The 24,841-nt window shown below is 38.3% G+C and overlaps 1 protein-coding gene across 1 annotated transcript in view; it reads right to left on the bottom strand.

Moving 5' to 3' along the window:
* Positions 1-1,022: 1,022 nt before the first annotated feature.
* Positions 1,023-24,841, bottom strand: part of anos1a (anosmin 1a) — a 30,657-nt gene continuing 6,838 nt past the window's right edge. The window contains exons 3-14 of the mRNA XM_053314487.1: positions 12,279-12,344; positions 11,869-12,091; positions 9,538-9,722; positions 8,182-8,311; positions 7,005-7,210; positions 6,542-6,668; positions 5,527-5,634; positions 4,720-4,808; positions 3,529-3,700; positions 2,752-2,975; positions 1,711-1,852; positions 1,023-1,075 (exon numbers count right to left, since the gene is read on the bottom strand). Of these exons, the coding sequence (XP_053170462.1) occupies positions 1,023-1,075; positions 1,711-1,852; positions 2,752-2,975; positions 3,529-3,700; positions 4,720-4,808; positions 5,527-5,634; positions 6,542-6,668; positions 7,005-7,210; positions 8,182-8,311; positions 9,538-9,722; positions 11,869-12,091; positions 12,279-12,344 (1,725 nt within the window). The remainder of the gene's footprint in view (positions 1,076-1,710; positions 1,853-2,751; positions 2,976-3,528; positions 3,701-4,719; positions 4,809-5,526; positions 5,635-6,541; positions 6,669-7,004; positions 7,211-8,181; positions 8,312-9,537; positions 9,723-11,868; positions 12,092-12,278; positions 12,345-24,841) is intronic.

Genomic DNA, 24,841 nt, shown 5'->3' with positions numbered 1-24,841 from the left:
ACTCTGCATTTCTGGAGAATCTAGTAAACCATCCAGGAACTTCTCACATACTCTAAATCACATACTACGCAGTTGAAACACACTACATACTTCAAATGACGTCAGAGTTAGTACGAGTAGTAGGAAATTATGCGGTTTACAACAGACCCACAGTTTTCTTTCTGTAGTGGCTTTTGGGAAACACCTGCGCTGACATCACAGGCTTACATAGGTACGGCCGGCAATGAAACCTAATAGAGTAGTCTAACAGAAGTTTTTTTAAAGTCAACTCAGAACCTATATGGATATTGTCTTCATACCAGTATCCACATTTATGTTTTGTATTGACACCATTGATCAAAAAAACAATCTCAACAATACCCAACCCTACAGTTAATGACATTAGTATAGCTACTGTATTTATATGCTATTATGATGCACACCCACATATCACAAACAAGTAATGAGATTTATCTCTCAGCTGGAAGGAAAGGGGAAATACCACTTCTTTAACACAACTTGCATTACACCATACTGCTGTTTCAGAGTGATTCTATACGTTGCTGGTCTATTATATTTAAAACATCTGAAAAATGACTGTAAATCAATGAGACCATGATAGATGATTGACAGCCTCTGTCTCAAAGTATTGGTATTATTACTCACTGTGTTCCAGTTGACATTATAGACACAGCTGACTGTACCATGGCTGCTTTTACTTAAGAAAAAGGGTGGAAAATAACATAAAGCCATCCAGCAGTTACCATGCCAACTCTATCCTGGTGGCTCACCATGTAAAAACAAATGTACAAGCCAGTAGAGACTGCCAGTAGTGTCAGTCATGTTCTCACCAATATTAAAATTCTACAGCCTGTGTTGCATTAACAGTAACAGTTTGGCCCACTGTGGGGTGTTGCAGGGAGAGATTTAAATGGCTGCCAGTTGTGATGAAGAATTTGCCTTGATCATGAAGCTGGTGAAGCTTCATTGTCATCTTAAGTTGGGGATACTTGGCTCATGCAGGCTGATTTGGCTGTCTGGGCTCAGTGCCTCTCAATGATGGGCTGTTCATGGTGATACTTCCTCAGCTTGCTTCCTGAATTAGAGAAGACAAGACAATTATGAGTACAAACTTTCTATCTGTTTAAAACTAATTTATTCAGATCTTCCAACATGTTCCATTCTAAAAATCAAAGTACTTTTATTTGAAAGTAGGGAAGACATTTTGAAGGGAAGATGGACTTTTTTTTCATCATTTCAGAGCCAGCTTTCACATCTTGTGTCTGCATGAAGATTAAAGGCTCTGACCAACCACACAGGTGTTTTCAATCATCCTGGCTGATTAGCTCTCAGCTCAGGGTGAAGCTGAGCTAGGGTGCATCCCAATAGCTTGATCAATTGAGTGCACATTCACAATAGTAGGCAAGTGTGTCTCATTTCTGAAATATGCCAACACACACTTGATGCACATTTTTCCTAACACCACTTTGCAGAGGTATTCCAAGTCAAAATTCGCCACAATATATACAGTAGTGCAACTCCAGTCCAGTTGTGAGTAGTGTACCAATAGTTTGGTTTTAGAACCGAAAATGATCAATAGACAGGAAGAAGTTGAGGTTAATGACATGTTGGAATTAAGAATACATTATTAATGCCAACACCAACGGTTGAAACAGAATCTGCACAGATGATTATGAGGTATATTTTTGATTAAATGTATTGATTGCTTACTGTGCTTCAGGCTGCTTTGGTATCCAGGAGTCTGGAAAGATCTGCTGTTTGCAGGACCTTCACCTTCTGCTGTGATGGCCTGGACCTCCAGCCTGTAGAGACTGGCAGGGTGCAGACCTGACACCACCAGAACATTACCATCCTGCAAGAGGGGGACAAACACAGTGAAGAAGAGGAAGAGGAGGCACAAGACACTGTTTGAGATGCTCAAGGTGTGTGAAATTGTTGGGAGGCTTCAGATTAAACCATTTCGGAAGGTGTTTGTCAGCCCAGTGAACCCTGAGATTTGACTGCAGGGAAATTTCAAATCTGAATCTGCATTAAAACTCACAGAAAGGAGAACTTTACCATGGACAGAATAAAAGATTATTTTTAACTTTACTTCTATTTATTTAGTGTGGTAACTTCACCCTGTAATGCCAGGTGAATCATATTTGATACATGACAATTACATACATATAGTACACAGATAAACCAATGTAATGTTGAATTAATACATACTTTGTAGCTTATTTTATGGTGAATTCATGTTAAAAATGTGTGTATCAAATTAGATACTGCAGGTATAGAAGCTCATTCATCTGTAAATCTGTAAATTGTCATTTTATTGCATTTCATGCATTATGTATTATTATCAAAAAAGTTTGAAGGTAGTGATATGAACTCCATGCAGAAGAAAAAATTGTATTCAATGTGTTTGTGTGTTTTTAAAAAGCATGCTATGAAAAGAATTCCCAGTGTATCAAATATGATACAAAACAAAACTTACAGATGCAAAGTTTTATTTATTAATTGTTTTGAATTACTTGTCAGAAGGTCCAATAAACTCTAATTTCAAAGAATTAGAATTTTCTTGCAATTATTTCATGGTTCAGACTTCAGAGTTGAAGTTAGTTACTACAAATTAGTTAAAGTTTGTTATTTTCCTCATAATTTGCACTTGTACTTGTAAATGACCAGTTCCTTCCTTCTTTTAAACTATTAGACATATATACATATATATATATATGGTTTAAACTGTCTATTAGCAGCAGTACTGACCGGAGGTAATATCTGGGACTGTGAGATGAGGCTGTGAGGCAGCTTGTTGTTATTGTGGCGGCTGGTGGAGATGACCTCCGCCCAGGTCACCTGATAGCCGGTGAGCTGCTGGTTCAGAGGGGACAAGGACAAATCCCAGCTAAAGATGGCTGTCACATTGCCTCCTCTGACCTCAAAGGATGCTGTCAGGTTGGCTGCCTTCACCAAGACCTTCTGCTGGGTCACTGGAAACACACAGGAAAAACAGCCACGGGGGGGGGCGTTAAATAAAGACAGGTGGTTGGATGTTTAACAAGTCCTATGACATCGTCCCAGTCTGCATAGAGGACTCATAATAGGCCTGAGGGATGAGCAAACTGCCAAAAGGAGCATGAAAAAAGACTAAACATGCTGCTAGTTTCTCAAACACTTTTGAATATTTTCTGCTTTTTTTTCCTTAAAATTTGGAAGTTTCAACCAAAGAAGGCCTGCTGTTAATTTCACTTGTTTTTCACATTTTCATTTGCAATATATACATTTAACATATTATACAGCATTTGTTATCTAGTTTGTCTTGTATTCAGGTTTATTTTTTCAACTCATTCTAATATTTAGACATTAGTTATGATTCCCTAACATTTTTATAAGTGATACATTCCTGATATCTCCAATTTGAAATCATCACCCGGAGGCTGACTTGTAACTTCTTCCAAGTTATGAACTCAGTGTTAAACCAGACCAGGAGAAGCTGCAGCAAAAAAAAAATGCTCATGTGCTTCATATTCACTCAAGTCTCACCACTTTCCCCAGTGCAGGTGATGGGTTTGGGACTCTTGGCCTGGATGGTAGCGCAGGACGGAGTGAAGAAGCTGGTGCTTTCTGCCAAAGGACGACTCTTCTTGCTGACCGGCTGCAGAATGACTTTATACTTACAAGAGAAGAGCAAACCCTGCAGGCTGACAAAGCTCTCCTGCAATCACATAACGAGAGACAGAGTGTGATCAAACTAGGTTTCGACTGTCCATATGCAACTTATTAAAGAATATGCCTCTAGCTAAAAAACATTATTAAACACATTTTGATTAGTCAGATATCACACTGGCATGTGCAGGTCCTCATATTCTTGCATAATATGTTTAGAAGAAATAATTTCCTTTCATATTACATCATCTCACCACAATGACACTAGATGTCAATTCCCTTACCAAGTAAATACTAAGTTTGCCTCTCAACCTAGATACAGTAGTAGAATATGAAAAACAACATGGAAACACTGTCTTAACCCTTCAACAATATTTACTCTATTTCTGTCTCTTGTTATGTAAAAGTACTTCTTCCTAGCCAGCATGTCCCTGTGGGCCCCATCTAAGTGGGATCAGAATGGACCTTAAATGGGGCCCATTTAGCCAGCCCATGTGGGCTTCACATATGGGGCCCATATTACTGAAACCATGTGGGACCTGCAAAATTTGCCCAGTTCAAGTCCATGCCCACTCAATACCCACATAGCCCATGTTGGACCCACATTGACATGCTGACTGGGTTATAGAGAATTTGGCATTGTGTACTTATTATTTCTTTATTGGGCCATGTTAAAAATATACGAATCATTATATAGAATAAAAAGGAATGAGAAAATGAGGATACACTTTAACTGTGCAATAGTAGATGGTTATTTGGATTATATTTGAGGTCATTTCGATGAACTAGAAGATATAAATTATATGACTGTTACACAATACCCAGTTTAATAAAAAAAAATTTGCAGCTGCACTGCTCCAGCTTTTACCAACATAGCCAGAATGCTGTGAAGAAATTTGCTATTTCCTCAAAAATCTGGACAAAATCAACAGTCAATGGGATCTGAGGTATTACACATTACACATGAAGACAGGGAAAATCTAACAAATGCATGTTATTCCAGTAAGAGTGCTGAAAGTAAATCCTTTTTAGCTCATGTTAATGTGCAGTTTAAGAATGTTTGGTTACCTGTGTGATTGTCTTCTCTGCAGGTCTGGTCTGGTTGTGTCCACAGTACTCTGGGCCCCACTGGATTCTGTAGAATTCAACTGAAGGATCTAAAACATTTTTTTAAAAGCAACTTTACTCAATACTGTGCTGCAGAGGCAGTTCTACATGCACTCATACATCATTGATTGAGGAGCCTTTTGGGAAATACTCTCCTATCTAAACGCTGCAACATGTGCACAGAAGGTGTTCAGATACAATTGTGTGGCTTATATAGAGGTATATCCTCATCTTTACCCAGAGTCAGATGAGAAGTTCTGTATCCACTACAACCAGACAGAGACAGTTTCTGGGCGTGTTGGTCCATCAAAAGAGCAACATCCTCCAGTAAAACTAAGCTGACTGTGTGTTTAGACAGAATACAAGGCACATTTTTAGCAAAGTCAATAAAAAGCTATATATGCACTGGACACACAGCAATAGCATCAGTCTTTTCTGGCGCTTTTGGGCTTTCCCAAAATATTTAATGAGCTCAAGCATACAATTGTTCTGTCTGAATCTAAATGTGCTGCTTCTATCTTGGCCAGAAACTGAAAAGAAGATGGATCATTTCCCTCTCTTTTTTTGAACTTTAAGTAAACCTGTGTCCATTTTTATAAACTCATTTTATGCAGTCAAACACTTTCCAACCCACAGAAAGGTAAAAACCATGGATTGTTGGCTTAGAATATTCAGTCTCTGCTCAATGTTATGACATATTCTGTAATTCACTGCATGTCAGACTGTGTGTCTACCTTCTAGCTTCTGTCAATACTGTACAGTACATACCTGTGCTGCTCTGCCAGTAAACATGAACGTGAAGCTGTCCGTCCTGGTAGAATGGCGTCCCCACATCAAGTATGTCACCTGAAGGGTTTCGTGGTGCAGGACTGGAGGCTTCAAAATAGATCACATGTCTTAAATCAGAAAGGAAGTGGACTATAGTTAAATGGAACCTATTCTGCACATTTCAATGTCTTTAATCTGGGGTTATACTGGAATATCTTTCCATGATTCACAGTGGAAAAATCCTTATTTATCGTACACTGGTCCTTTATACAGACTCTCAAATGTCAGTTTCTCAAATACATATCCAATCTGAAATATGAGAGTGGACAACATGAGCAACACATGGAAAAACCAACAGAAGCTTGTCAGCAAGGTAAAAAAAAACACATTGCAAACCAAGTGTTTAGAGGTTGAAGCCAAGGATTTTGACTTGAAAGCAACATTTCTACATGGCTCATGTCCAATTATTTCTATTCTATTGTACTGTATGTGAATGTAAATGTTGTATATGTCTATTCAGCTTCAATCTCAGTGAGAACTTAACAAGGAGAAAAGTGACCAACAACAAAACATAATGATGCTTTCATTTTAAGATTGAAGTATGTAATTGTTAAGAACGTGTACTTCCTTTTTTCTTTTTCAGAATGTCAGCCTGTCACTCTTTTGAAAGGAACACCTTGGCATTTTGAATCAGAGATTTTTCTGCTCCGCCACACTGATACGCTTGTGAGTGTGGAATGTTAAGGTTGTGTCTGGGTGGGGTGAAGCTCATAGATATAGAGGATCAAAGATGTAACATCCCAGCAGGACAATATTTCAGATATTTAAGCCCCACAGGATAAAATGGCACTATAAAAGTATGGCATAGAATTCAAAGATCTTAAAACGCATTTCTGGAATCAAAAGGAACATTTAAAAACATTAACACGCAGAAACTGAGACAGAAGTGTTAAACCTTGCAAAAGAACGAGGTCAGACAAGTTAAAATTCTAAATGTCAGAGTGTGTTAACGTACCACGCTGGGTGCTGAAGTGAAGCACTGCTCGCGGTCCTTTCAGCTGAGTTTGTCCCCAGTAGGAAACAGCCTGGACCTCCACACTGTAGTTCCTGTTAGACCTCATGCTGTCCAGTTCCACCTGGCCCTACACACACACACACACACACACACACACACACACACACACACACACACACACACACACTCTGCATTATTACACAACCAAATATTTGGTAACCCTTTTTTCATTACTTAAAGGAGTATGAGTATGATCTGTCAGTTGTGGTTTGAAATAGGTTGGTTGGTTGCTTAGTTAGAAGTTGGTTGGTTGGTTAGTTGGTTGGTAGGTCGGTTAGTTAGAAATTGGTTGGTTGGTCGGTCGGTCAGCTGGTTGGTCAGTTAGTTAGAAATTGCTTGGTTGGTTGGTTGGTTGGTTGGTAGTAGGTTCTCCTACATGCTTGGAATGGGAGTCAGTCCTCACCTCTCTGACAGTCTTCCTCCTCTTGGTCAGGGATGAAGCAGAGGGCTGTCCCACTGCGGTCCAGCTCCAGCTGACCTTATAGTGGTGGACAGGAACATCCAGGTCAGCCAGCATGCTCCACTGAAGCTGGGCTGACACCGTCCTGCCGGGGCCGAATGTCATGTTGGTCGCCCTCAGCTCAGTGGGAGCAGGGGGATTGGAGGGGTCTGAGGGTGGAGGGATAGTGCAAATATTCAGAATGTAGTACTACAAACTGAAACTTTTTTTTTAAATGCAGGAAACCACATCGAAGAACCTTTCCTTTCATTAAAAGACTGCTCAGGCTTTAATGAAGTTATATCTGCCATCTTCTCTATATAACAGTTATTCATTAAAACCCTGCTGAGTCTAGATATACACTTTTCTCTCTTTGCTGAATTCATTAAATTTCCGAAAACTGGCTTTCACAATAAAATACAGCTCCTTTGATTTACTGAGATTAATATACAAGTCTAAGCCTGTGATTGGTTGTCCAATTTATGTTTCAATCATCATCAAACTACATTTTTTTCATAGAGTCCATTTGTTAAACATATGCAAATTAAGAGACATATATGTGTCATAAATTAATTATATATATATATATATATATATATATATATATATTCAAGTAATGAAAACTCAATAAAAAGTCATTTTTAGAGATCTTTTCATGTCTGTTGCGTTTGTGTTGGTCCCTCTGAGTCACCATAACTTTGCTATCTTGTTAAATTTGACCTCATTTCTCGTATCCAAACCACCGTGCTGCAGCACCAGGAGCGATTTTTTAAAAATCTGTCAAAATAACAGGAGGTGATTAGAATTTCACACTTTCTGTCACTACAGAAAATGTTAATTAACCTGATTCCAGAGAGCTAGAATTAAGAATTGTTAACATTTTTAACTTTCTTTTCTTGTTGAGTAGTAAAATGTACCTTATTCATACTGTGATTGTTTTAAACACTATGGTAATAAACACAACATGTCTGTAACACAAGACCTAAAACAAACCTATTATTGAATAAGTTGTCACATTTTCTCAAATTCTTCATCTCACAGTTTGTATGTTTAAGGATTTTTGCTCCTCATTGTTGCAGTAACACAAGATCAGTCATTCTCTTACACACACAGAGAGAGAGAGAGAGTGTGTTTGTCTGACCTCTGCTGGAGTGGATGTGTCTACTGGGTGTGGTGAAACCTCTGGTCCCATGGGTGTTGACGGCTGCCACTCTGAACTGGTACCAGCGGCCCGGTCGGATGTCAGTCAGCCTGGCTCCCTGCTCTGTGGTCTACCATCGATGAAACAAAACAGGGAGTAAGACACAACATGAGCTCTCTGCTTTCTAAAAACTATGGATGTTTGCCCACAGTAACTTTGTCAGGCAGGTTTTCTAATTATCTTTATCCACACTGAAACACCTGATCAGTTATCAAGAACAAAACTGTTACATAGTGATAAAATCACTATTTTATGGTATTGTGTAATTACCTTTTTGGGGTATTTATAATTAATGATCACAGAGGACTTGAAGCAATAGAAAGTTGTATGTTTAAGTTAACTGCCACAAAAACTCCCATCCAGACCTCCATCACTGTTTTCAGATTTATTCATTCTTGAGAGAGTTTCTGTAAAAGCGAACTTTTTGTGCATGAATCACTAGTTCAGTGTGGACAAATGGCCAAAACTACATAAAACCGCAGCCTCACACACTGGAAGGGTTTAAAACAATGGGTTGAACCTGACATCTGGCAGCAGTGTGACTCACATATCTTCATCATACTGAGATATTTAATGCATTTTTCAGATACTCCAATGGATTTACTAAGATTAGCTTCACCATGAGAATTTTCTCTCTGCCTCAGTTGAAAATGCTGAAAAAATCTAAATCACCAAATTAAGAGATGTGCTTGATTAGGAACTAATGCATTCCAATACAACAGCTCTGCCATAAATTCTACATTTATAGAACAGAATAAATGTTATTGTCATTGCATGTTAACATACAAATTGACATTGTCAGAAAGATAATTCTGCTTCATGGTTATTAGAGATATTATTTGAGGCCATAGGGGTTTGGTGTGGGTGGTGTACTGGAGTGTGTTTATATTGAAAAGTGTTCCTAATATTTTGTCCACTGCATTAACATACATGAGCAGGGCGAAAATATTAGTAAGCCATTTTAATGTCAACATAAATGCAAATCTATAAGCTTCATAAAAGTAATATAAGTAAAGTAAGTTTCCTGCTTTGACAAGTTGAAATGTCCACAGGCTAATAAAGCCTTTTATCAGTCAAAATGTTCAATTTAAGTACTTGTTCTTTAAATTCAGTGATATTAAACTTCTAATAGTACTCCCAGACCAAAAAACCTGTGGTAATAAATCAGAACTGACACGCCCATTACTTTTACTTTGGTTAAAATTATCAATTATAGGTTCATTTAGAAACTCCATCCCTAGATCTGAACAACCACCATACATCCCATCATACACGCCCACAGTGCATTAAACTAACCTGTGCAACCACCTGCCAGGAGGTGGCGGTATCCTCGCTGGGCTGGATGCCAAAGTTCCATCTCCTCTGCAGGACGTTGACCACGGGTTCGGCTGAGATGTTGAAGCGGGAGGACCAACGCACCTCCAGCTGATCGGAGGAGAGTTCTTCAAAGCCTAGCTCCTTTCTTGGCTTCAGAGGAGCACCTGAGTATGAAGTACATACAAAGTGAGAACAACAATATCTTACTTTTCTATTTTTCTCTATCTTCATTGTCATGGATCGTGCATAAAATTGGGCTATTGTTGCTATATGATTCATGCAGCAACAAGACACTCAGTCTGCACATTACTCCACATTTCTCCAAACTGCCTTACTCATTTCTTTGTTCTGTAATCAGCATACAGATGTGTCAGATATGCCAAAAGAAAAAGAAAACAAGGAAGATTACTTTCAAATTTACGCCAAATGTCCCATCCTGATAAAAAAACAAGTCAGCTAACCTGAAAGCTGTGCTGTAATTCTCTACAAATACCGAGGACAGCTCGTGCCCTCAGGACTGGGATTTACAGCTTTACTCAGTGACAAGGTGTGAAAGGCAAAATGAGTTTCCCCATATCATTCCTCTCTCATCATGTGTGTAACCACCAGTGAGGCCTAAACTCACTGCTACAAGTTTCCAGGATGTGTTTTTTTTTCTTCCTCAGCTCTCTTTGATCCCTCCTCTGACAATGGAGGCATAAGTAGGGCAAACTCCACCTGACGCACAGCAAGAGATGTTCCACCTGGATTTACTTCAATTATCTGAGGAAAGACCCACAGGGGGGCTGGGATGACATCTTTTTTTTTTTTTAGCTTGAAAGGAACTTTATGACAGTTTAAAGTTATGTCACAGCACATAATGTTTAAGAATGATGACATTTTAGAGTTTATACCAGGAAATATTTTATTTAGATAATAAGGATTATAATAATAATGTGTTTGCAGTACATTCAGGTCATTACATTAGTTCATCAGTCATAATCAGGCACTGATGGAGCTCAGGATTCATCTATGAGGTCTGCTTTATTACACGCAATGCAACCATGTAAACCTGAATCTGAGTGGAACAGCTGACCTGCAGATGTGCAGCAGAACACAGAATATTAACTACAGTCACATCCTGTTAATGAAGTCAAAGGAAAGTAACTAAAACTGTCAAATAAATGTAGTGGAGTAGAAAGTACTTACTGATGGTCTAAGTGCTGTTTTGCAGCAAGTATTCAGATCAAGTAAAGGTATAAAGTACAATAAAGTCATGCATCTAAAATGTTTAATGTTAAAGTACTGCAGTATTATGAGTGATGTAGTATGCAGTAATATAGTAAAAGTACTGCAGTATTATGAGTGATGTAGTATGCAGTATTACAGTAAAAGTAGTGCAGTATTATGAGTGATGTAGTATGCAGTATTACAGTAAAAGTACTGCAGTATTATGAGTGGTGTAGTATGCAGTATTACAGTAAAAGTACTGCAGTATTATGAGTGATGTAGTATGCAGTATTACAGTAAAAGTATTGCAGTATTATGAGTGATGTAGTATGCAGTGTTACGGTAAAAGTACTGCAATATTATGAGTGATGTAGTATTCAGTATTACAGTAAAAGTACTGCAGTACTAATGTAGTATGCAGTACTGCAGTAGTAGTGATGTAGTATGCAGTACTGCAGTAGTATGAGTGATGTAGTATGCAGTATTACAGTAAAAGTACTGCAGCATTATGAGTGATGTAGTATGCAGTATTACAGTAAAAGTACTGCAGTATTATGAGTGATGTAGTATGTAGTATTACAGTAAAAGTAGTGATATATTATTATATATGACATCATTAGATTATTAATAGTGAAGCATCAGTGTTAGAGCAGCATGTTACTGTTGTAGCTGCTGGAGGTGGAGCTAGTTTACACTACTTTATATACAGTTAGCTAGTTTACACTACTTTATTCATTTAGCTAGTGTATACTACTTTATATACAGTTAGCTAGTTTACACTACTTTATATACAGTTAGCTAGTTTAGTCCAGTGGTTCCCAACCTAGGGGTGGGGTCCCTCCAAAGGGTCAGCAGATAAATGTGAGGGCTGGTGAGATGATTCATGTAGTGGAGTAGAAAGTACAATATTTCCCTCTGAGGTGTAGTGGAGTGGAAGAATCAAGTGGAAATACTACAGTAAAGTACAAGTACCTCAATATTATACTTAAGTACAGCACTTGAGCAAATGTACTTAAGTCACTTTCCACTTCTGCTCTCTCCTGACTGTATCACACGCTGGATAAATATGTAGTTAGGCTTTGTCTTCATGCCTCCACTCACCCTTGTAGAGGTCTTTCGGAGACTGACACGTGTGTCCGCAGCCGTTGGAGCAGCATTTCTTCTGAGCTGAACATTCTCGGTCGTGATCGCAGCTCTCCACGCAGGCGGCCGCGAAACCGCTGGCTTTCTCTGGAGGTGGACAGCTGCCCTGCTTCACCGCCAACACTGACTGAAGGAACTCACAGCTGGTCACACACTCCCAGTGCTTCTTGGGAAACACCCGCTGGATGGTGGATGGGTGAGAAGAATGTGATTGAGAAGGTAAAGCCCTTGAAAATAAATAGTGGATTGTTTCTAATGACAATATTGACTTCCAACATTATGTATTTAAATGGAATGATTCTACAAAAAGAAAGATGGAAAAGCTTTTTATTTGATTCTGGTCACATATGCAACGTGTCGCAGTGTACCTCACACAGCTCCCTGCAATTGCTTTTCCTCTTCATCACCCAGGAATCTTTGCAGGGCTCTAAGCACTATGGAAAGCGGGAGAAACAAGCATAAGTGGTTAGGGTTAGGGGTTAGGGTTATTAGATGATTGTGAGACACCAATAGAGAGATTTTGAGGTGAATCGGGTAGAAAAGTGTATTTTGAAAGAGAGGATGAAGTGGTTAAACATCTGACATTTAAGGAAAAATATCCTCTTATCCAAAATCTCATCAAAAAGTATCCATAACAGAGTGTAAATGTAGCCCACATGTTATTTTACTTCCTAGTTATACTACTGTTGGAGTGAATATGACATTAACTGCTACATTTACATAGAAGAGGAAATTGAAAGCGAGGGCACGGCTAATGAATGTTGTCTTGCACTCTCAGACTGCTTCTGGACCATGTCACTAATTAACAGCGTCATCCTCTATATACTATAAAGTAGAAACCTGCATCAGTAAGCAGAGGTGGCCCCAGGGAGCGAGGGTACACTGATTGTAATTTCATGCTGTGGTGAGAACAGTGGGGGTGGGGGGGGGCAAAACATCACAAGGACAAGACAAGTCTGAAAGTTACAAGAGGCACTTTAAAACTGTTCACCAGAATCTGCAGAGGATGCATTAATGAATGCAGCTATAGGGCCTCTCACAACTTCTATTAATCTCTGCTTCAACTCTGCTGGAGTGCATCTGTGATCAATTATTCTTAACACAAGATTTCCTTAGCTTTTCCCCCTAAGCTGACTGCCTTTCTCAGCAATCATTTTCACAAATATCAATGTGGAGAAAAGTTTGATTTCTGGACCTGTGAGTTCAGAATCAGCTTCTCTTCATGACTTTTATAGTTAAATGTTGTAGCTTCATTCCTACAAATTGTCTTTTATTGGTTGTTCCTGTCAGTGGTGAGGGCTTCCTGTGCAGTCATGTCCAAAGCTGGTCTAGGGTTAGGGTCAGGGTTAGGGTTACATTACATCTCAGCGTAGTGTGTGGACACAAACCTAGTGTCTGTCTTTACTGGAGGACATGGAAATAGACACTCCAGCAGGAACCTGGACTCCAATCTTGTATTCACAATAATGTATAATAAAATCTATCATTTCCTGTCCACGACTGCTTACTTAACAAAGAAGGACCTCATACCAAAGCCTCACATGATTAAAAGTTGTTAAAGGACAGGTTCACCATTTTTCAAAGGTGTCTTAAACCAGCAGTCAGGAACCCATATGAACATCTTCTGTGTAAAAATGTATTTCAAAGTTGATCTGAAGCTAATATGAAGCTTCAGCGTCCAAATGAGTCAAATCTTCTGTGTTTCAACGTTACAGTGTTTTTGTTACTATACTTCCACTACAGCTCAAGAGGAAACACTAAGAGGGAATTTGATGCTAAAAAGACTGTAAATGTGTCAGATATCACTGATATGACTAACTCACACTGCTGAAGCTCAATAGAAGCTGATCATCTACTTTTAAATGACTGTGTGGACACTCTGTGGATTTAGTCCTCCATCACTTCCATTGAAAGCACTGACATAATTGTGAGCCTGTCCTTTAAATTCCAGCAGTATAAAGGGAATTTTAGACAAAAGTCTGATTATAAACCATGTCTAGATTATATATTTTAACTTATGAGTGTCCACTTTTCTCATCTTCGTGTTGAATGAACTGAACAACGGAGTGTGTTTAACAGCTGTTAAAGATTGTGAAGGCATGTGTGTGTACGTTGTGTGTGAGTGGGTTGTAATAGTTGTCGGAAACTATGAATAAATCGGGGGGGGGGGACCTTTAAATCCAGCTGATGTTGCTCAGTTTACACACAAACTGCAGGAGGTCTCACTGAGTTGGCCTCAGGCTGTTCAATGCTGCAACCTTGCAAGTATAAAACTTCTACTTCCATATTCCTTCATTACTCTTCATTCCCTAATGGGTGCACATTCTACTCACTCTAAGATTACAATTCGTATAGTGAATCCAACATTAATGTTAAATAGCCATAAAAATATGTGACGAGGCTCCATTAACTCTATAAGCCTGCACCATTAAGTAACATCCATAATATAATAAAAAAATATTGGGTTTATAGAAAGTAATATTTTCCTTAATGGCACACTGACATCATCTTTTATATTTATACTCACACTGATATGATGGATATGGACTCAAAGCTCATTTACTAAAGTAAAGTTTTTTTTCTTCTGCAATAATGCAATATGCAATAATGAAACTTGACCTGACAACAATAAAAGCAGTCATATTCACTGATACTCTAAAGTTAAATTGAAAATTAAAAAATGGAAACTGTCTAAAAACATACCTGCTAACAATTCTGTGCACTTTTAAAATGATATTTGTATTTAATTGGATAAAAAATGTGCGAAAGACTACTATTTTTTTCTGTATTTATGATATGATACAACTTTATTTATATTGCTAGTTTATGCTTAAAATGAATTTACATCTTTGCTGTGGCAGTTCCATTCAAGAGATTTACACATGATTAAACGTACAGTTACACTTATAGTATATGTATAGTACAGTATGTCACATCCTGCCTGAGCATTCTGTTTTGGGAATTAAATTCCTGTTTTATTTTGAAAGGATTTCTTCTTGTGTTTTTTGTCTGTATTTCCTGTGATTTCCCTCCTTAGTTGATTTTCTCATGTGATTCACCTGTCCTGTTAGTAATCACCTTGTGTATTTAAGTCTCACTTTTCAGTTCAGTCTCTGTTTGATTAAGTTCTGTTCAGTTTGTCCTGCATCTGTTTGGCTCAGCTCAGCTAGTTTTTGTTTTGCCAGGTTCAGTCCTAGAATAACGTACTTATTTAAGCCTAAATCAGCCTTCAGTCTCTTGCATTTGGGTCCATCTGCTCTACTATTCATGAATATGCCTCAAACAGTCACAACAAAGTCCCATCATATTCTCTGGATTCAGATTTCAGTGAGCAGCACAATTATTTTGGTTAAGCAACAGGATAGACAGATGTAGAAAAGAATTATTAAGCTTTTGCATTTTAAACTGAGGTTCTCTAAATTGCTTATTAGGGTGTACTCCCACTAGGCAATCCGAACCATGCCTGTAGGTATGTTTGACCCCAAAAGTCTGGTTCGTTTGACTAGTGTACCAACACTCTGTACCAAACCTGAGCACTGTACCCCGAACTGTGTTCACAGTTCACTTGGACTGAGGCAGTGTGTCAACAGGTCAAAACAAGCTGTCACATGATTTCTTGGACAGAAAAATGTAGTGTAAATGTGTACCCTATCTGTTGTAAACATCCATCACAGTTAACAGAGGACTGTGGATATACAGTACATTATGATATGAAGGGATCCTCTAATGGTCAGTATGAACAGGAGGAATGATTACAGCAAGAAAAACACACTTAATGTTCATGTGGGCTACGGAGTGCTGGTTTAAGACACACTTGAAAAATGGTGAACCTGTCCTTTAACAACTTGTAACCATGTGAGGCTTTGGTATGAGGTTACTCCTTGTTAAATAAGCAGTCATGGACTTAATTATATTTTATTGATTTCGTGTGTGTGTATGTGCGTGTGTGTTTGTGACTATAAGATTGGAATACTTAGAAAGATTGTGAACCCATCTTCTAAGCAAGACTGTGTAACTTCTGCTTAACAACTGTCACCATGGCCATAACTTCCAATGACAGGATTATGATACAAGTCAAACCATTATGTAGCTCCAGCAGAGAAGAGTTATAGTGAGTTTTACTGTCCTGTGATCTTAACAGACCTTTCCTGTGCTGTCTGAGACACTAATGTGCACTACTATAGGGGTATGAGTGAAAAGGAGAGGCAAAAATGGCCTGCACTGTTCACGTGGCTACATCTCTCTCTCTTCCTATATGCGATGAAGACTCCTTGAAGCATGTCTGATAGCCCTGTACCAGCCCTGCCATCTCCCATCTATGTTCCTCGGCCTCCGCAGGAAGACTTGTCCAGTAATCCGGACTGACGTTCCCACTCTCGTGCCATTCCCATTGTACCTCAGCGTCAGTTAGTTTTCCGCCCCATTTCAAGCTTAAACCAAGCATTCCAACCCACTATACCGCAAACAAAGCTGACTAGGGGGGAACTTTGTGATGTGGCAAGAGAGAGATTTGAGAAAGCACCTACTGGTAGAGAAGACAACAGAGATATTTTTGTCTCGGCTGCAGAATTCAGCACCAAATAGGAATGTCTGTTCTTCTGAGGTCACAGAACATGACTTGTGTTTATTTGGCTGCAGTGTGAAGCTGTGTGTGTGTGTGTGTATGTGTGTGTATGCTTTGGCGGGAAGTGGTGCTCTCCTCCATGACCAACCAGAGATAATGGGGTGAACAACTTCTCTGCTGACCGTGCAAAATGCTGTTCTTTTGGTGCTCCACGCCGTTTGATTCGCTGCCCAGATGAACCCCTAGGAGGGGAAACAGGCCCTGTGTTTGTTTCTGGCTTCCTGTTTCAACAACTCGCATTGTCTTTGAAAGCATTCCAGACCTTTTTAAACATCCACAGACATGACCTCGGCCTTTCCCAAGAATCAGACTATAAGCAAACGATTTCACAAATACTTTTATACGTTTGAAAATGTGAGTTTGAGGCAAAGACGACTGAGAGAAAAGGATGTCTGGCTCTCTGTCAAACATCACAACAAGGCAATGGGGAGTATTAAAGACCACTAATGACTGCCAAGCGCTACTGAGAGAAGGTCGTTACACCACGCTCGATGCCAATTGTCTAGGTTGTGAGCTAAGACACAGGCGTCAGTGTATGGTGTCCCCTCCATGGCTCCGATGTTACAGTAGTGCCATCTTTAAGCTCTTTTTAAAAGGCTGAATTGAACTGGACTGTGTGGGAGTGTGTTGCTAATCAACTCTGGCACTTGTAAATGGCTGTCTGCCTGGAGGAGATAGTGACAGAAGGATTAACAAGCACTCATTACCACCAGGGCCCATGAGGACGACAGGGGGGCCAAATGATCATGAGCCAAAGTGATGGGCTGTCTCACGGCAACAAGCTTCAACAAGCTTCTCATCAGGCTTCTCTTAGATGAAGAGCTGGACGGAGATGTATCGATACAGGGATTGATACATTAGCAGCTTAAAATAAGGCGTCAGCAATATTTCCTAAACTCATTTTAACAAAGTTACCTAAAGTACAAGTTTGAGTTTTCCTTTGTTTTACCACTTGGTTTCTTTTACCAGCTGGTTTCATCTCTACAGAGGTTATGTCTCTTGTCTTATCTTGTCTTATTCTCAGACTTACTACAAACATAAATACATAAATGTATAATTTTTGTATCACAAGTTCCAGTGTGAACTGCAACTCAGTCTCAATCATTTTTAGACAATGACACGTATTATGCTATCTGGGTAAGGCTCAGTGACAAATACGGGTTGGTAAGATGAGCAATTCAAAAATATGTTAAAAATAGTTCGTTAAAATGTACATTTAGTATTTTTGCTGGTTTTATATAATTTGAAATTACATTTGCACCATTTTTTTACCAAAAGACTGAATTCTCCTGAAAATGTTGAATGGTGTAACCACAAAAGAATGATCAACATTAAATTAAATATTTTATCCACCTACAGTGTATTTAAATGGACTTATACAAATAATTACTTCATTTTTAAAAATGTAAATGGTTCCTGATTGACAAGATTCCCTTGATTCTATTGCCTTTATTTAATATAAACGTATATTAACGTGGACTTATGGTTCTAAAAGGTATAACATATGCATTGAGGGGTATTGTAGATGCATGTAGGCTAACAGAGGACAAGCTTGTCACCATCATTTTAATCAGTGCCTTTGTCTGGTATTCACACCTTTGTGCTCATGTCACAGATAAACGTCCCTGCTTGTCAGAGCAATGTATGTGTTTCTATAGGTAAATGAAATCAAGGGCTTTTGAAAGTGTTCAATTTTTGTTACCTGACCTCGATGCTCCTGACAAGGAAAGACAGGGAGTAGGAGTGAGAGGATAGACTCACAGTCTAAAGGTAGATGCTGGGGATTTAGAAACGCTGTACTTCAGTGCATTTTGTCGGCATTGAAATCAATGTTATCATTATGTAAAATTCAGTGCTTCTGCTAATGTATATAACCACAAAAATCATGTATACTTACATAGTTTCTTTTTTGCATCTTGCATCAATTATTAAATCCCAGCCACTCTAAACATGCAGATATTTTTATAATGAAGTGTTCTGACTCATTCACTCACATCTGCTGCTTGTGAACACCTTGCATCTACCTTTAAGCAAATATCTGGATTGTTTTATTTAGAATTGACAGAGCTGATAGAACAAGAGAGACTTTCTTCCACAGTGTTTTTTTATACAGTGGCCCAAATTATATCATTTCTTCCACACAGTTCCAGCTGCATATGTTACTGTTCATCAATAGACAGTTTTTTTTATTATGTGTTCATAAAAATATGATATCAGAGCAGAAGTTGTCTGAGTGAAGCCTTTCAAGATATGCTAATACAATATTTTTTCATCCACTGCATACAGCCACAAAGTGGAGACTAATAAGGTTAGATCTCCTATTACATACAGTCCAGGTTCCTATGGCATGAGCTTTTATTGTGCAACAAGCACATGATTCCACAGTGACAAGATTTTAACCCTGTAACACCAAGTCAATCATATTTCATCCATGAGTTTTAGAGAGCTCTACATCATCAGTGTAAAAACCTGATGCATGTAGTTCACAGATAAACCACCAGGGGTCCTTTTATTTGATGCATCCAAGATGAACGTTAACAATTAGTGAGCACCAAATTTGAAGCCATGGACATTTTTGCCAGTTTAGAAAAAGCTAAGGTAAGAAAACCATTCAAATAGTTACTGTTAGTTCAATAGGAATAGTTAGTGGTTTGATGCATTGTTGAATTAAGAAATAGTAATTGTATTATTGTAGCTTCTTTTATGGTAAAATCCATTTTATTGCACTTCATGTTGTGGCTGATATGAGCTCTATGCTCTGATACAAAACAAAACAAATTATTTGTCCAAAGTTCCAAAAAAACGCTCCAGTTTCAAATAATTAGAATTTTTGAAACTGGCATTTGATGGTACAGATTTTACAGGGTTGCTTTTGAACAATTAAACAAAGTATGTGTCTGTAATGAGAAGATGTAGTGAAATGTACTCAGTACCAGTGTACTCAGTGTCATCTACAGCGTTATGCATGCTGTAAATATAAAAAAAACTCCAATTAAACCAAATCTTAGTAAGCCTTCAAGGGTCCTTTCACCACTTGACCCTTTGAGGTTGTAAGAATAGTTTATGCTTCCACATTGTGCAGCTTCATATCACAATCCTAACCAGAATGATCAGCTATAATGTTGATTAATGAACCAACTGAAACACTAAACAAACAGTGTGTCTGAACAAAGCCAACCACAGCAGTGATGGAGATGAGCTGCAGCTTCGCTGAATTAAATCTGGCCTTTGATCAAAACGCTGCAGACAAGATGAAAACGCTTCAAGTTCAGTGGCAATACTTCAGAGAGCACCTGTCACCAGCGAGCAGCTCTGACAGCTTTAACTACATCTACATTTAAAGCTCTGCTACTGTACGTCGATGAATACTTAAGAGCACAGAGGATGAGGCTGCTCTGGACTAAATTGGATTTAGAGGAATGCATCGATTCCTCATTATGCTTTAAGAACCTCTCATTTCATAATTAACCACTATTAAACACAAGTGCTCTCCAAACTAAAAGCCACTCAAGGCTCTATACACACAATATAAGTGGAGATAAAAAATCAAAATGTCATTCTAAGTATGCTGGATCACTTCTCACATTGGTGTTCGAATTTTTCAAACTCAACAGATGAATCAGGGGTGAGGGTCCATAGAGATATTTGGATACAGTATATAAGGAGACACCACTTTTCATTTTGGAGATCTTGCCACTTGTATTGGTTTTGTTACATATTTAGTATTGTACTTTTTTTTGTAATATGTTTTTTAAGCTGTAACCAAATAAAACAGTATAAAAGACCAACATGTATTTTTTATATCTTTAAAGTCTGTCTTAACTCTTACATACCCATTCATACTCTGACTCATAATTTGTCTCTACACCAATTCACATTCATAAATTCCCCATCAGTCATTATATATGCACTATATGTTTGATTAATCCTTATGTTTGTTTAATTAAACTTCCGCACATGCCAGGAAAAGAATTATAAAACAGCAGGAATGAAGTGGGATTAATCCTTGTGTTTGATTAATCTTATGAAAAAAAGACATTCAGAATCACTATGTTATGCTCCAGAGGAACATTTTATAGAATATGATGAATACAACATGTTTGAATGCTGATTTTGTTGTTTGTTTTTTAAATAAATACAGGTCAAATTTGTACATTTGCGTATATACACATGTGTATCAGCTGTTTTAAAAAGTTACATTTTATTTCCATGTTAATATACGTTCATACGCCGGACCAATATATCAGTCAGCCTATAGTATCAGTCAATATTGGCCTATCACAGATGTATCGATATTGGCCTTTGTTGTCTGATATATATATATATATATATATATATATATATATATATATATATATTTATATATATATATATTTTAACTTTCTGTAGGGCAGCATTTTGTGTGTGTTTTTATCCTTTCTCTTAACTCTTAAAGTTATATACTTATATTTACATAAGTTAATATATATGTACAGATGTTTTTTGATTGTTTTTTATTCATAGTTATTTATAAGTTTACTATTTCAGTGCACTGATTTCATTTTTTACTGTTTAACAGTAAAATATCATGGCCTCTAATTACATACTAAAAATGCATTTATGTACACATTCTGTATACGTTTATCAGCCAATATATCAATCAGAATCTACCACCAAATACTACATACCATGATACTCTTGAAAGTCTGGATTTAATTTTGGATTGGTAGATGATATGACATCTTTCAATTGTGAACACTGTATCACACACCAATCTAGTTGTATCTCTATGATGACCATTATTGTTGTATTACAAAAAGTAAGTACTGTTACAAACCTTCCAGTATGGTTCTACTGCAAAGGTGTCATTGTCAGACTTCAACAGCTGTCCAGGAAAATCTATAAAATGTACAGACTGCAGACTCTAAGCATATGCCAATCACAACACTGAGACAAACAATGCTCTCCAACATAACGTGTTAAACCATGTAGCTGTGTAAAATTCAGAGAAAAATGTTGTAGGCTATACCTCATACCACAGTGAAAGAAAGATGAAACCACACAACAAAAGGGAAATGTCTGTTTGAAGGGGAAGTATCAGTACTGTGGAGAAGTCCTGGTTAGTGACACTGAACACAAATTCAACATACAGTCTATCACCAAGGACGTTCCAAACAAAGTATATTCTTTACAATTTTGAAATCTGTTACCATGACAGCAGACATGAACCAAACTTTGTCAGTGCCATCACATTCCAAGGTAAAAAAAAAATTCAGATGCAAGAAATATGCCGACTACTCATTTGATTTGACAGTTATATCATGTTGGATTACTTTACAAAGCAGAGTGTACCTCACCTAACCACAAGAGGCAGCAGGGTCAGTCTAATGTATGCTCTGACATTCCTGAACTTTCTACTTATGTAATTAGCAATTAGCAAAGACCTCTGAGTTAGACAATGTCGAAAAAGGATATCTCAAATCACACATTCAATACCAGCACTAATGAGTTTTGCAGAGGACCCCTACTCCAACCCCTTTTATTGCAGGTATGACACAATGGCTGATACTGAAAGGGTTGCTTTCATGCAATGGCATAAGACTGTCTGCCAGCAGGTGTTTGACTTCCAACAACAGCTTCGTCGCTATGGTGTCAATGATGTGTTGAGGAAGGCATGCATGGTCTACCACAAAACAGCTCTCAAGTGCACTAGCTTAGACCCCTTCAAATTCTTGCCTAGGCTAGTGACATATTAGCTTTGACATATTGATGGTAGTTACATAGACCAACATAAAACATCAATAGAGTAGCTCGAGGTTCTAATACACAAGTACAACATTCAGTCATAGGTTCCTTTCTTCACAAATGGCAATGAGCCAAATGCACACTTTGCCTATGAATGTTTTTTCATGGTTGTTAGAGGTGTCATAATCAAAGCCATGAGAACCCTGTCAGTACAATCACATATGGTGTGTTGAACAGAACAGACAATGCAATGAAACTATCTCCGCTGATCTTCATGTAGTGGTCATGTGGGAATGTTAGTCGGGAAAGTCAGAAGAAAAAAACAAACACAGATGTGCAGCAGTTTTATAGAAAGCTACAAGGCACCAACATGCCTTCACCTATCTTAAATACATCAGATACTGTGGTTTTACATCTCTCTATCCTACTGTACAGTCTCACAAGCTGTAAACTATAGTAGATCATATTCTCAATCGACAGCTACTAGATTGTAGAATATCAAGAGTCTTATTGGAGATTGTATTTGGATATTATTTTAATGTATATTTTATTTATTATTTTTTATCTCTTTTAAAGAATAGTGTTAGGGTTAACCTAACCCTAACCCTAACCCTACCCTATTAATAATATAATGGTCCAATGTTACGTAACACTGGCGAACATAAGGCTTCCGATAGGTAATATAAAATGTAAATGAACAGTGTTTTTGAATGGTGGTTTTTACTTCGTTTTTTTTTTGTCAAATACTCAACAAAAATCAGTTGCACAAAAACATTGAAATATTTCCATTTTTGTATAATCTGTATCACATGAGGATAAGTCATCAAATTTGTGGCTTTTTTTTCCTTATCTCAAATGTTAAACTGGCTCAAATTTCACCCTGAATAGTATGAACAGTGTTAAGACTTTAGGCTGCAGCAGCATATCATAAAGATATTACTATTATTCTTCATATTCACTGTGCCAAATACACCAATCAAAAGAACATTACTGTACTGTACTGATAAAACAGCATAGGATGAAGCAGCCCCCGTGAACTAATTCACGCTGGCATGAAAACATTTCCTCCCTGTGATCGTTCATTAAAGAGCCTGGAGATCTCACTTTAGAAGCTCTTAATAATGCAGCTGGGGAGACGTCTAATGCGCTAACATGTCATCACAATTACCCATCACTAGGATCACATGGTAACCAAAGTGAGAGGCTGCTAAGGCATGTTAATATCTCTATTGCTAAACAAGAAGACAATATTCCTAGTGGGGGCTGTTAAATATCTAAACACACCAGGGCTAAGCAACTGCACAGCGGATGTAAAATAAAACTAGAATTTCAAAAAACTCTCCTTGCATAACATCATGAAAGTTACAAGACAGAGTTTTATATGAACATAATATAGCTTTCCGGGTGTATATTGCCTCTATTACAGTCTGCCTCTTTCATGAACATTGATGTATTATCGGGAAACTGCAGTGATGTATAGGATGTCAGAGGAAAAAGCGCAAGTTTGATGATGAATGGTGGAGCTCAGAAATGGGTAATAACCACCACCACAGTACCACCAGCATCCATCAATACATACATGCACACACACACGTGGAGTGCACATACTGGTTTGCATGTGGGGTGATTTATTGCAGCAGAAGGCACTAACAACATATAAAGATGCTTATGTGCCTGCAAACATATCGAGCAGCGTATACACAGTGTTCACACACTTGGAGGTAGAGTGATTTATTACACCAGCGCTCCCACATGACTCCCTGTCTTTGGCCTGATCAGCTAAATGGATGCTTTAATGCAGATCATTACTTGATATCAACATAAAAAAACCTGCTGCAGGCATGTGGATGTGTATATAAACTGCAGTGTATAGTATGTCAGTGGTTCCCTAATTGGGTGGTGCAGTAAAGAAGGAAGAAAGGTGGACTGTACATTTTTAATAGAGGCATTCAACATTTAAAGGTATTATATGTTCAAGTTAAAACTATAAAAAATGAAGAAAAATGCCAAGTCACAATTTAAAAACCTTTTTAACCGTCCTGTCGTCATCCCGGGTCAAATTGACCCCATCTGTTTTGACTGTTCCTTCTTTCCTCCCTTCCTTCCTACCGTCTGTCCTTCCTCTCTCTTTCCTTGCTTCCTTCTTTCCTCCCCCTACCTTCTTTCCTCATGTCCTTCCTTCCTCTTTTCCTTTCTCCCTCCCTCCCTCCCTCCCTCCTTCCTTCTTTCCTCCCTCCCTCCCTTCTACCTTCCTTCCTTCTTTCCTCCCTCCTTCCTTCCTTCCTTCCTTCCTTGACCCGAGGACAACAGGAGGGTTAAACATGTAATTATGGTGCAGCCAAGATTGATGATGGCAGCATGGTTGCTATAGTTGTCATGGTAACGCTACACTTGAGGAAAAGTTTGCGGTTAAAGACAATGTGTGTGTCGTCGATGGGACACAAACTCCATCCATCCACCAGCACACACACCCTAACTTTCTCCCTACCTCTCTACACGCTCTCATCTGCACTGCCAGCGCTAAGCAGTGACAGTGGAGCTACAGGATAGACTGTTTTCACTGCAAACATTTTTGCCTTGTCA

Source organism: Scomber japonicus, chromosome 24 (assembly GCF_027409825.1).
Source record: "Scomber japonicus isolate fScoJap1 chromosome 24, fScoJap1.pri, whole genome shotgun sequence".
Taxonomy (NCBI): Eukaryota; Metazoa; Chordata; class Actinopteri; order Scombriformes; family Scombridae; genus Scomber; species Scomber japonicus.
Note: the sequence above shows the minus strand (reverse complement) of the source record. Positions and strands in the feature narration are given on the sequence as shown.